Source organism: Oxyura jamaicensis, chromosome Z (genome assembly GCF_011077185.1).
Source record: "Oxyura jamaicensis isolate SHBP4307 breed ruddy duck chromosome Z, BPBGC_Ojam_1.0, whole genome shotgun sequence".
Lineage (NCBI taxonomy): Eukaryota > Metazoa > Chordata > Aves > Anseriformes > Anatidae > Oxyura > Oxyura jamaicensis.
In genome coordinates, this window is record NC_048926.1 from 18060670 (window position 1) to 18074841 (window position 14172).

A 14172-nucleotide genomic window follows, 5' to 3' on the forward strand; every position below is an offset into this window, starting at 1 on the left:
CTTCCTGACACAATTCCCAGGAGGCAAAGCATGCTGAAGACCTGCCTGGCTTGGCAACTCACCGGGACGCACTACGTGCTTAAACACGGCTACTCTTATAACTGAGGCGAGCCGGTGCTCCCCAGAACATAGGGGGACAGTTATGTATCAGTTATCCTGCTACAGGGCGGCACTTCTCTGTCAGAAGCAGTGCCGAAGCCTGAGTCACCCATCAGAGGACAGGCCTTGCCCCTGGGGCAGCACAAGGTCTTCCCATCTCCTCTGACTGAGGAACAGGCTTTGATCTGCACGGGAGGACAGTATGCCAGACCGCCTCTCTTTCAGATGAATCCAACAGACAGCTGGGAGACATTCCTCAAAGGGTCACCAGCAAAGGGCCATGAGGAAGAGTGGCCCCAGGCCCCGCTACTCTGTAATACCTCCTCACCGCCTCGCCTGTCTGCTGAGCAGGCCTGCTGTGAGTTCCCCACACACCCAGGCTCAATTTGTATGCAAATCCTCCCTCATTTGTTCTTGCTCCCTTCAGAAAGGACAAATTTAGTATAATAACTGTAATTGCTTTAATAACATGAAAAAAACGACACCTTTATGGGACCAACAGTCAAAGACTGAAATTCTAACACAGCATGACAGGTGTGGAGGCATGCAACCATTACCGTTTTTCCCACTTCAGTATTTCTTTCATCGTTTTGAAAAGGGCTCATCTCGGGAAGCCAGCATGGCTGGCTTGAGGCTCTTGAACCCCACAGGTTCACAACAATTTACATGTGGCTCCTGCAGCTGAGGCATGCTGCCGGTGAGCAGCATGGACTTTGGAGCCCCTCTCTGGAGGAAGAGCTTGTCAGTATGACCTGGCAAGGTGTAACCACTACCAGTATCTCCTCAAACCAGCGTCTGCCACCAGTGCTGTGGTGTACATAGTAAAAACAGTATGGTCTACAGGTCATAGGCTCAGGCAGATGGTTATCCCCACGTCCCATCACAGAGCCAGAGGTCAGTGCCTGCTTGTGGCCTGTGTCTCCAATTACACTGGGCTAACCTTCCGCACCCCTCTTTCTCAACTAGCCTATGTCTATTTATGGCATTTGTCTATATGGAAAATGGAAGGAATGAATGTTCATGTAATTTTTTGGGGTAGAACTAACTTTCCCTTCTGTGTTATTTGCATAGCCATTTTTTTCTGGTTTAATCCCAAGATTAGCAAATGAGAATAAATTTTCAGCATCAGTCAGCTGGGTCCAAGCATATATGATCATTTTAGTTGGTATGATAGCCAGTCCACTAACTGTAACATCTTCTAGTTACTATTTGCATTGTGAGCTGTAGTTTTAATCACAACTCCTGCATTACAAAAAGGTGAACCCATCATCACAGTTCGGTTATTGAATGATTTAGAGTTCTTCACTGTCTTAAAAGTAGACAGATTCAAACAAAAAATGCAAATACAGGAGAAAAAAGAAAAAAAAAGTAATGTGTCTTCGTGCACTCTCAGATAGAGAGAGGCCACAATACTGTGGCTCATATGGAGATAACTTATCCTTTTGAGTGTAAGGGGAACTCAATATTTGCCTCAACAACCACTTTGAAGGCACATTACGTGACAGAGAAGGGATCTGCATAAACAGGTATATTAATATCAAGGGCATATTTATATCAAGGGTGTATCAAGGGTATATTTAATACCTGTTTAAAAACAAGTCTTTTAATATAAAGTGTATTTTTTAAAACGTTACATGCAGGCAGGAATTTAAGGTTCAAACCAGCAACAGGAAACATTGATTACTGTGATTAGCTGAATTAGTGAACCACCTCCTTCAGGTCTTAAACAGGTTAGACATGAAGTGGTGCCCAAATATGATCTGTTTGAGAACATTCAAATCACCAGTATTGATATTATAAAATGTCAAACTTAGAAGAGGAAACAGTTTTCTTCCATTTAATTTGACCCAAACCTGAAGGCAAAAGTGCTGCTGAATCACTCACAACAACCAGAACAAGATTCATGATTCCAAGGCAGTTTTATGGAAGATTTCTCAATGTCGAGAAGGAAAAAAAAAAATTACGAGATTTCTTTTCTATGGTTTCCATTTCTTTAATGTCTCTTACCAATATATCAACATATGAAAAGATCATACAGCATTTGACCTTGATATTAAAATTATTTGGAGATCAATAGCAAGTGCTAAAAATAACCAATGCATTTATAAAGCCCATAGTAGGAGAATCCTATATTACTAGCACCTCTCAGTGGAGGCAGGCCTGAACCAAAATCTCAGGTCCACACAACAGAATAAGAAAGGAAAACAAACAAAGAAAAAGCTAAGGTTCTGTTTCAGATCTCAGATCTAGGGCTACCCGGAATGTTCCTGGTTCTGTAAAAGACTTCGGTGCTTGAATGTTAGGTACTCTTGACTCTACAGGAAAAAAAAAAAAAAAAAAAAAAAAAACCAACCTTCTTTACTCTGAAAGTGAACACTAAAGTCAGCTTGCCATGTAAATGAAATGAGGGAACCCCAGGGAACAAAATCTCAACAACATACTGCTATCTCTGGGTAAACATTTGTTTGCAATATCTTTTAAAATAATACTGTCAACTACAGTGATTGACGATTTCACCCCATTTATCACTGACAACTAGAATTATTTTTTCAGCTGTGGATCATGTTAATTGTGGAAGCTAATAGAGAGGAATGTGAGGTAAATGGTCTCAATACCTTTAGTATGTGTGATGACTTTACCAGACTTGCAGTACTGTATTTACTGTAACCAAAAGGTCATGCTCTTTATTTTAATGATAAACAATGAACTTTTCTGCATCAGTTACAGTCCTGCAATTCATGCATAATAATAACAAAAAAAATTAGAAAAGGCAATTAGCATTTTGGAATTTTTATTAGTTTGTTTTGCTTTTTTGTGAATGTTATTTTCATATACTTGAAGGAAGGCTTTCAGGCTTTCCACTTCAACCAACATACAAATAAACCATGGAGGATTCAAACTATCTCATTGGCAAGAAAGCAATTTAGTAAAGATAGACTAAAGCTGTTATAATTTACATTATTAAGTGCTCATTTCTTTTCAGTGGGAAGATAAATACTGAGGCAATGATGAGACTGCATTGTTCACTTTACTGTTAAACAAAAAAGCAATTTCCAAGAAATTGCCATTTAATTGCTGTTAATTCTAAATGATATAATGTCATTCACGTCCTGAATCTCTACATCTTCCTAACACACCACGCATGTGAATGCTATGATACAATAATTCGGACATAGTTCTGCTAATAGACATTTATGGTTAGAAGCATTAAAATGACATGATTTTGATACTGGCAGAAATGTAGTCTACAAATGCTATGCAATAGTACTACATAGAAGTTTAAAAAATGGAATCTACTTATAATTTGGAGCATAGTCTTCTCTGAGGATATGCTACCAAACATTGCAGCACACAGTCTTCTATGAAATGTATGTTAACCTTTTGTTTCAAAAAATAGCAAGCTGTGTATTAGTGGAAAATAGGTATGTGAAATGTGGAAATGAGATAGGGTGACACTGGAAAGGAAATGCTGTTTTAGCATGTGCGAACAGAGTGAAGAATTTATTCATTTCTATAATAGATTTTTTTTTTTAAAGTGACAGCCTTAACACACAGCAGAAATTGTTGCTTTAAAGGGACTCTGTCAAAGTTGACAAGCTCAAAATGTAACCTACCATAAAAATTAAACTTTTTATGAAATGCCCTTTTGATCTTGAAAAATCTATCAACCTTCCAAATCCACGACTGTCACATTGTTAAAATACCAAATACTTTGCTGTGTGATAGGCCATTAAACTTGGTTTGGTTTTGCAGCATGTATATGCAAGTCATGATTTTGCTCTCTCCTCCACCGTATCTTTGGGACTGTGCAAGATATTAATAGCATCCAGTACTGGATCTTTTGTTTGGGATTACCATGATTTAGCATTTCAGTTAGCAATAATTTATAACAAAGCTATAATATGAGACTTCTGTACTCCAACAGTAAATGTCTCCTTAGAAAGAGGGCAGTTCTTCATGTATGGAAGCTGCCAAACCACAAAAGGATTTATTTTTATCTTGTTTTACTTAATACATGCAAATTCCTTCCAGGGCACACTGAAATGCAATATATTATAGTTACATGGCATAGTAATAAAAATGAACAACAGCATTTTGCTGTTTCAAGGTGACAGATATAAAGAGTGCTGTGATTCCGGGTTTTATTTTTTCTCAGTTTTAGCTCACAATCTAATAGTGAGAATTGAGAAAATTAGTTGTGATTTGCTTTCTTCATATTACACACAAGTGTAATAGAAAGATACAACATGCATCTATCTTACTAACATTTGGGCAGGTTCTCAAATGCATTTATAGTTTTCATACGACAAGAAATGTTCCTGTATTTAGAAGTTAACTATATATCAGTTTTTCATCACAAATATTCTCCTTACCAAAACCATGCTATTTTCAGGCAGTAATCCCCTCCATTCCCATAATACTAGAATGGCTAAACATGGATTACCAGTCATCCCTCCTTTTCACACCTTCTGTTCCTAATTCTTTTTCTGTAGTAATCCCAAACCAGCATATGACCATTCTATGCAGTCTTGTTGGGTTTACTGTAAACCATACAACCAGAAGATTAAAATGTTCCTTCTGTTCTCCCCACCTTATTGCCACAGATAATCGAAGCTGCATTTAAACTGCTATTAACACCAGTATTCACATTGGAACATCTGCATTTTCTAGACAGTTTCAATGATTCAAAAATGAAGGCATATTTGAGACATCATAAATGGAAGTGCTCAGCATGTTTGATATACAAACCCTCACGCCACAAATGAGGCTGTCCTGAATGTATTTCATCAAAACCCACTAGAACCCATTTTCCCATGAAATCTGGTGAATGAACAAGCAGTATAGACAACATATTTTGGCTTCTATAAATACAGCTGTGATAAAAGCTAAAATATATTAAAAGCAGCTAGCAGTAAGCATAAATGTCTCATAACTAGTTCCATTAGCCTTGATCTTCAGTCCAACCCACACAATAATGTTAGTCAGTTCACCCATGAGAGCTGAGCAGGGTAATGATTTTTTTCAGTATCTTTACCTAACAGATCTCAGCCGCCCTACTTGATTTTAGGGCTCTTTTTCAACTGCAGATAATGAAAAGGGAATGGTTTCTGTTTTCATGTAGGATATGGGACTCTCTCATCTTTGTGTTAACCTAGGCCCTGGATGACTAACCTTACAGCTGACAGAAACAGATGTTTTTATTTGTTTGAACTATTAGGTCAAAGGGCTAATGAGCTAATGAAAATTCTTTAAAGAGCTATCAAATGAGGCATGATTAGCAGATTTTCAGTTCCTATTTATATAACAAAAGAGAATGAAGAAAATATCCTGAGTACAAATCTTTCATTTCTGTCCTGGTGTCAGGTTAAGATGCAGATTTAAAAATAATAAAATGAAAAAAAAAAAGAAAAAAAGAAAAAAAAGCATACCTCAGGAGCTGAATCAGAAATCTTCAGTTTGGCTCAGCAGTGCTGTGTTACGACTTGTGCTGTAAGTCTGTTTTCTTCTCCAACAGTGATAGCATACCATAGAGTTTTCTCAGCATTTTTTTTTCCCATAGTATTTTACTTTGCTCCCCTTCTGCAGCATCTTTTTTTTAATAGGTACTATGCCATGCCGTTTTATTTAAAACCATTTTCTAGTCACATAAACATGTTTCTTGGTTTACCATTATGGAATAATTGCATAATTGTTCCAGTTTCTGTTCCAGTAAAAAAATCTGCAATATATTTCAGGTATATTCCCCAAGTAACACCATCTTGCTTTGGAAATAAATAAGCCAACTTTCACAAGTTTCAATTTTTTATATATACAGAAATGTGTAAGTATGTATAATTTAGCAATGATTATGCAGTAATCATTTGTTTTCATCTAAGAGTAAATAAATTACTTTGATGATTCAATATTGAGGTAATACACCATGTTCCTAGACTTGGTTACGACTCAAGAAATCCAAACTTAGCAATTCAATTCTACACAGTGTTTATTTTCTTTTTTTTATTTATTATTATTATTTCTTTTTTTTTCTTTCATACTTTCCTTTTTTTTTTTTTTTCATTTTTTTTTTTGGATAGTGGAAATCATGTATAAATCACAAACAGTACAAGTTCCTCATGTCTACCAGTTGCCCACCTGAATGGGTCAACTTTTGTGTAAAGACACTGTATTTTTAGTATAAAGTCAAGATAATATGGCAGTTAACTAATAGTCTCAACTACAGTAAAGATACAAACTTTTGTAATATAAATTAATTGCCATTACAAAAAGGCAACTGTATTAACTAATACGGTACAAAAATCTGCAACTCTATAAATATAATGAAATGCAAGAAGTTAAATGAAATAATACATCACAGATTTTTGTACACAGGCAAGCTAAGATACACATGGAACATCATATAGCAAGAAATAATATCAAAACGCACGAAGTTCTAACTTTTTTTTTCCCCAATACAAATGCTAGAAGTACAAGTACAGGACACAACATGGAAGCAGTAAGATTACCAGCTCAAAGTGGGTAGACAAAGAAGTCTTATTGACAAGTTGTAAAGCATTAGGCAGCAGACAGAGGCTTGTCAAAACCAGCTGTTGTTGGATACTGATTGATAATGTTTTCATTCTGACGGCTGAGACACTGCAGACAGCCACAGGTCTGAGAAGAAGCCCAATGTGGGCACATACACGTACACACACATACACACACAAAGTAATTTAACAGATGTCTAAGGAACATTAAAGCACAGTATCTTTTTTAAAAAGACAATGTTCACTCCTTAATGAACTTGCATGGAAAGTAGAGCCTAGTGCTCAAGTTTATTTCATCTAAATGATGAACACATGTGAAAAGATAAAAAAAAAAAAAAAAAAAAAAAAAAGATTGGTCATCCGAATAAAAATTGCATGGTGCTTACATATTCTACCATAGCCAGAGTATTCAAAAACACTTTAGACAAGGAAGTGTGATGTTATGAGCAACTATGAGCATTTTTAATCCCTCCATAAAAAGGTGAAGGGGTTTATAGACATTAAAAAGGTACATATCCATTAAATCCACCCACAACACAAAACCACAGAAGAACTACATTCAAAGTAAAGTGTTGGTCTTAGCCTTAAGCAATTATGAGGTATTGTTTCAACCTGTGGTGAGGAATGATCACTGTATTAGTAAGAAAAAGCATATTCAAAATCATTGTGAAAAATAAATCACTGTTCCTGTGCAGCTGGTATTTTCCTAAAGAAAATGCATTAAGCATCAAAAGGTCCTAGTCTGACTGCACCTTGGCACATGCCAAAGCCATGTTCTCACTGACTAGTTGGTCCTTTTGGATGTTACTTGTGTAGCACCTTCCAACAGTGCATAGTTGGGAAAACATGACCAAAATATAAGTCAGGAACTCTAAAGTCTTTGGACCAGAAACACTGATGATATGAATAAGTACAGTTCCAAGAATGCAATACAGTTGGGATTATTTTAACTTTCTGTACTTTTTGGTCCATAACTTTAATATGGGAAAGAAGGGTGAAACAGTAAAAAGATTTAATTTCTCATCTGCTAATGCTCAATGAAAAAACAGTAAAAGCTCTGAATCCCTCTTTTTGCCTCCCCAAACTGCCTACCTTCTCTGGGAAATAAACTCTTGCTCCTCTTCACCATATTTTTCATTGTGCCTAACCAGGAGAGAAATCTGGAGACCTTGTGGAAATCTGGGGACTCTGTAACCTCTAAACTCATATAAGCTAAGAGAGAGAGTGGAGCTGCACATCAGATCTCATTCCTCTACAAATTCAGGGAAAAGAGACTCCGTTGCCTACACATGAGAAACTGATGGGCAACTGGGTCACTTCAATGGGGAGAGAGAACTGGCACTGTCATTGGGATCCCCTTTGTATTTTGAAATGAACAGTTCCAGTTCTTGGGTTTTTCCAAAAGTATTAGGAGTGAGACAAATGGCCTGGCATGAAAGAGAAAAACAACACAAGATGTCCTTCAGGTTTATGAGAAAAGCTTTCTGCCTATTCTGTCACAACATTAAACAAGTAGCTTACCAGTTTTCCAGCTTCATTCTGATAATAGGAAGTGAGTTAAAACAGCAATCATTAGGCCATGCATTTGAGCAGAAACAGCTCTGAGGGAGCAATGCAATAAATCCGTGGAAATAGAAAAGTAAACAAAAACTGTAAAAACATTTTGTTTAACAAAGAGTATAATTGCAATGGAGAAATGGCTTTTATAAGCCTTAAAAGCTGATTCTTGTTATTTTCTTATTCTCAAATAAGCTAGTGAAAAACTACAATAACCTTTAAACTTAAAAAATAAATGCTCAGATTGGAAAGATATGTTGCTTAAAGCCCTGCAAAAGGAGCTAAGAGTTTCAAAACATAGGCAGAATCAGTGAGGAACCACTGACACATCACTACAGTCTATGTTTGCAGACAGTCATGCACAAGGCACAACATTCAAGGTGTGCACCAATCAAGTGACTGATCTGCACATAAGCTGTTGTGACTGACTTCATGGTGAACCAGCAACCTGGCATGTTTCTTTAACAGATAAAATCAGTTTATAAGGTTCTAAAAGTCAACAAAAGGCAGCCAAAAAAACTGCAAACCCACAATGGGGAAAACTTGGAAAGATGAAATATGCACTATGTTACTGGAACCAAATGGGATATTTCCAAATGTATTACAAATGTTGTTTCCAATGAATACTTTTTTGTCTTCTAAGTAACATGCAGCCCAGAGGAAGTTTGAAAGAACAAGTTATAATCCCTTGAAAAGAGAAGCTTAAGTACAAACACTGGAAGGCCCTTCATTTTGGTATAGATGCCTTCTTGGCACTGTTTTGATAACAGTAGCATGCAATGAGTGAGTGATAAAGGAAGCAATCCTTGTTTAAAATCAGTTACAATTCTAACTGGTAGTAAAGCCTCCAAAGCTGAATTAACAGAAATTTGCTTTGCTTCTCTGATGAAAAAATACTTTCAGTGAGAATTATTACTTTACCCAACTTCTGTATATTTTCTAAGAATATGGTTAATTAGGCCAACATTTTTATGTCACTTATTCTGCTCAAATACTGTTACCTGCACACATCTGTGTGCAAATTTCTCTTTCAGGGAACTTCCAGCAAAATAATGGTTCTGCCTTAGACAAGGTTATGCAGTGACTTTAGGAGAGGAATCAACTGACATGTCAACTGTATTTTCGTTTAGTAAAACTTCAGAGTAACTTTTGCATTAACATGAAACTACTTGTTTAAAAGTATCATATTTAGGTTATCAGTGGCTGTGCTTTCCAGAATGTGGCATCAGTAAACAAGCTAATACAAATTAGTCTCACAAATCTTTAAGACATGAGTTATTTTTAAAAAATAAGTAGCAGGTAGAATTCCTCTTTTACAGACTATGTTATCCTTGTGCGTGCAAAATTTCCTGTCAAGGATGATGGCAACTCAAGAAAGCAACAAGCAGTGTGCGGAACTAGTGGTAAACAAAGAGGAACTCCCTATTTCAGTAGTGTAGACAACTTTACTGGAAATAGTCAGGTACCTGGTTCACAGAGTATTTATTTTAACGAAAGGACATTCTGCACTATGTATGAACATCATATCACAGCATTGCCTTGATGTCACACCATAATTAAGCTGTGAGCAGAATGAACAGGTACAGTGATGCCTGGAGAACCACTCTTCTCTCTTGCGTTTCACATTCTTGAAGGTTCGATGTCTCTCTCCTCCAACAAGTTTATTAGAAGGGAGAAGCTGTCTTTTACTGCCTCCATATCATCTAAGGAGCAGGGTTTAAGAATCCAGCGCTTTCCACGTGCAAGTGGCTCAAGTTCAAAGTATTTCTTGATCTATGAAAAAATAGAAGAGAGAGAGAAATGTATTAATACTATGAAAACTGACTCTCCCTCTCAACTAAAAATAAATAAATAAATAAATTCAAAAACCATCAGAAAAACAACATGTAAAAAATTGGGGCACTAATTTTTAGAATCGTACCCACAGCTGTTCTTATAATACAGGTTATATGTTGTGACCTGCAAGTGTTTTCTTTAGGGGTGAGTGACCTGCTTGGAAGCTACCATTCTGCCCATACATTTAACAGCATGGGAGGTCTGGGGAAGAATTATATGTACTTAAGGCAAAGAGCAAAGCACATGAAGTAGGTGTCCAAACAGCCAACATAACATAAAGAAATTCTAGTTTACATTCAAACTTTAATGCTAAAGCTGTAGGCTCTGTCAAATTATTAGTAGTAAACACTTAAAATGCAGATTTTTTAAATCAAATTACTATAACAACACATATGAACTGTTAAAAATATACAAAATTTAAACACTGTATTCAAGATAAGATAAAGAGTGTTTCTTAATGACTTTCAGAAAAATAAAAATTCTTCCAAAATCAGTTAGTTTTAAAAATTCAACTTTTAATTTCAACATCTTCAACATGGACTACTAGCATACTAATGTGATTAGAAAAAATAATAATAAATGTGGGACATGATTTTTTTTGTGGTGGTCTTCGTTCAAAATCCAGCACGTTCCTTCAGCCTTCAGCTGCTTACTAACAATACATAATAATGCCTATAAAGAAGGAAGGCTTTAAATTAAATGAATTCAATTTTTATTTCTTCAGCAACCATGCATCAAGGAGGCAGCCTATGATACAATATGGAATGGCAGGTTTTAGGGTCATTATAAGCCTTGACAAAATATACTGAGGAAGGTGCAGATTCTTGGAAAGACCAGGTGTTACTAACACTAATTACACTGACTATCAAGTTAGAAACACAGACCCACAGGAAGACTGTCAAATTAAATATTTGAATTTAGTAGTATTCTCTACTCACTTTTCAAATCAGCAAGTAGTGTATCAAAACATATTTTTGATCCTATTAATGCCTGTTAGAAAAAGACAGCAGCTTGAAGCTCATGTTGGTCAATATATTAACCTTAAGCTGTTCTCATCAGCCTTTCAATCTTTAATAGTATTTGATCCAAAAGTCTACTCATTTCTGACTTGTCGAAATAGTTTTTAAATCCAAAATCATATCCATCAATACTTGCTATTGTCAACACACCAGCAGAAATATTTAGTCCTGACTTAGTTTGCACATTCTTGTTCTGTATAATTCTTGCCAAATATTCTTAATTCTCTTCTATCACAGACTGAGCCACAAGTATGCACAACAACAGGAACAGTTACTTGTATTCTGGTAGGCACTTGAGGCCCTAGACAGGCAACTGGAGCCAAACTGTGAGAGGCTCCGTGTGCAGGGGAATAAAATCGTGCAACATCTCTATACAGCTCTGTATAGTGTCTACACAACAGTTTTATTTATCTAATAATCTATTCTAAAAGAAAAAATTGAGTGTGGTTGTATCAACTCACATAAATCTGAATTGAACTGTGACAATTTGTCAGGAAGGTTTCTCATTTTCTAGTAAGAATTTTAGAGCAGAGCTTCTAGTAACAAATATCAGAAAGAGTGATCTGTTTTTGAGAGCAGAACTTCTGCTTCCTCCAGCTAAGATATAGGTAAAAACTTTAAAAATCTATTTCTAACAAAGCAAAATTGTATCAGTAGTAACCTCCAAACATGTAGAAAATAAAGCATAGTAGTAGACATTTACTTCACATCAAACATATTTCAGAAAACAACAACAACAACAACAACAACAACAACAACAAAGTCTGCAACAACCGGTATTTTAACACCAACTTTTTAGCATTGCTGTCATAGTGCCATATTAATAACTGATACATTAGCATTGGTTACACGTGATCAGACTATAAATAGTAATCTCTATAAGGGATATACTGCAATGTATCCTGCAGGTGAAGTGACAGCAAACTGAATTTACCCCCATTAATAAATTAAGTGAATGTCACCAATCACAGTGTTGGAGGAGCAGGGTAAGAAAGCTCTCTTGCTGCTCTCACTAACAACCTCTTTGACTGCTAAGCAAGAGGAGAAAGTACAAGCGGCACAGAAACATAACAAAGCAAGGTGTCAGCACGGCTAGGTGATGGAGTAGCCTGCTGGTGTTAAGCTGACAAATATGGCTGAGTAATTTGAGATGTTTCAGACCCATAATCCAGAGGATGTCCACCACACCCCCCCTACTGGAAGACTATTGCCATCAGTCCCTTGAGTTCAATGAAGTCTGTCTGCAATCTTATTTACATATCCTCTTGAATTAAGGCTGTGCCATGTGAGGAAATGATGAGGAAAAGGTAATTACATTTTAATGAGAGTAGTTGGGTTTAAAAGCATTAAAGCTTCTAGGAATGCATACAAAAGGAAATGATGGCAGTAAGCAGACTTGCACTGAATTTTGTGTGTTCATGAGCAAATACAACACTGCTTACCAAGGCAGCTTCTAGCCAACAAAAACACAATGACTTCAAGCTATATTTCCATGCTTGCCGACTCCAAGATATAATTTCTATTGCAGTAGTGAAACAACAGGAACTGATTTAGTAAAACAATTTTTGAAGAGACATTTTTGATTTGGATGCCCACTGATGACTAAAATATATTTTTTTACTATTTCTTGGTGTGTATTCAAGATGTAACAAAATCAGTGATGTGCTGTCATCATTTTCCACCCCTTAGGATCAGATCAGAGTTTCTGCATTAAGAGATCCTGAACGAATGCTGAAATTAAAATGCTTAGTAAGTGGTGGCTTTTGAAATGAGTTTTGATAATGGTATAAAGGCACAACTGCTTGTATTCATAAGTAACACCTATTTTTTTCACACCTACAGAGACAAAAGATTTGCTAGGTGTCTTGTCCCTAATGCATATACAGAAAAATAACACCAAACAGCTTACAAATAGTAACTAAACCAGAAAGCAGCACAGAAGGATCTTCCACAAGCCAAGGGACATTTTGTGGTATGTTACTGTATTTCCTCCTTTAAACTTGTACTAAAGCCCAGAGCTCTGCAAACAGACTCTATTATTTTGAAACTCCCAGGAAGAAGTTTGCAGGCACAAATATTTTTCCCTGCAATGTACTGCAATTTCTCCCCCCACTCAGAAGATGTCATCCAGTTCTAAAAACAAGTTGTTTTCAGACTTGAAAAGGAACCCTTTGTTACATGTAAGAGATAAAACTACACAAAAATAGACCAGCACAATCGGATGCCCGACACTGTTTACACTGTTGGGTTTTCCACTGGCACGTTCTCAGCTCTCAATCCACTTTTCTTTTGGTCCTCTCTCTGTAGCTGCTTTCTGCCCGGATGGCCAACATTCACACTTGTTCCATACTAGATTTCCTAGGAGGATGCATGCTAATCATCAAAATGTCCGAAAGAAGTTAAAATTCTATAACTACTCATCTCAGTAGCCCCTGCATAACCAGATAAGCAGCAGTAACTATCTTACAGCTCCTCCAAGAGCACAAGTACAAAAGGGGGCAGTTATTAAGAAAAGCTTTTTGTCTTGCTCTCTTACATAACTGATGAAAAGCTTTCTGCCTACTCATGGATGCCAAAGCAAAACATTAAGACTCAGACACGCTTCAGATGTCTGACACATCAGACATGCATTTACATACTGGCTTTGCATTTTTAAGTGTTTACTTTGGGACTGCTAAATTTTTAAGACATAACCTTAGAAGAAAATACAATCAATTAAATCCACATCATTTCAAGACTCCTTTACTACTATTTTACAGGATTTTACTGTGTGTCTTGACTCCACATGGGGCCTTGTTTTATAGAGAAGCTGACATTGTATTTATGCCACATACTGAAGTCAATAAAATCTAACAATACACGTTTGCAATTATTCCCACTCTTCCCACACTCCACCTTCTAAGTCCAATTCTGCTGGCACAATACACTAAGCATATGGTTATCAAATGTTGCTTAACCTATGTGCTGGAAAAGTCAAGACACAATAAAAGGATTGATGCCCAGAACCTCAGCTGGGGTAAATTAGCACAGCAGCGTGGAACTGATGTTACTAAATTGATCTACGTAAGCTGCCTAACCAGTCCCTGCTGAAAGCTTTTATATGTTCTATTACTGAACCTCATCTAGCCAGTTCACAA

General features: G+C 36.6%; 1 protein-coding gene across 3 annotated transcripts in view; it reads right to left on the reverse strand.

Moving 5' to 3' along the window:
* Positions 1–6116: 6116 nt before the first annotated feature.
* ARL15 (ADP ribosylation factor like GTPase 15) overlaps positions 6117–14172 on the reverse strand; it is a 224626-nt gene continuing 216570 nt past the window's right edge. For all 3 annotated transcript variants that reach the window (XM_035309201.1, XM_035309199.1, XM_035309200.1), the window contains one exon: positions 6117–9953. In XM_035309201.1, the coding sequence (XP_035165092.1) occupies positions 9801–9953 (153 nt within the window). In that variant the 3' untranslated portion in view covers positions 6117–9800. The remainder of the gene's footprint in view (positions 9954–14172) is intronic.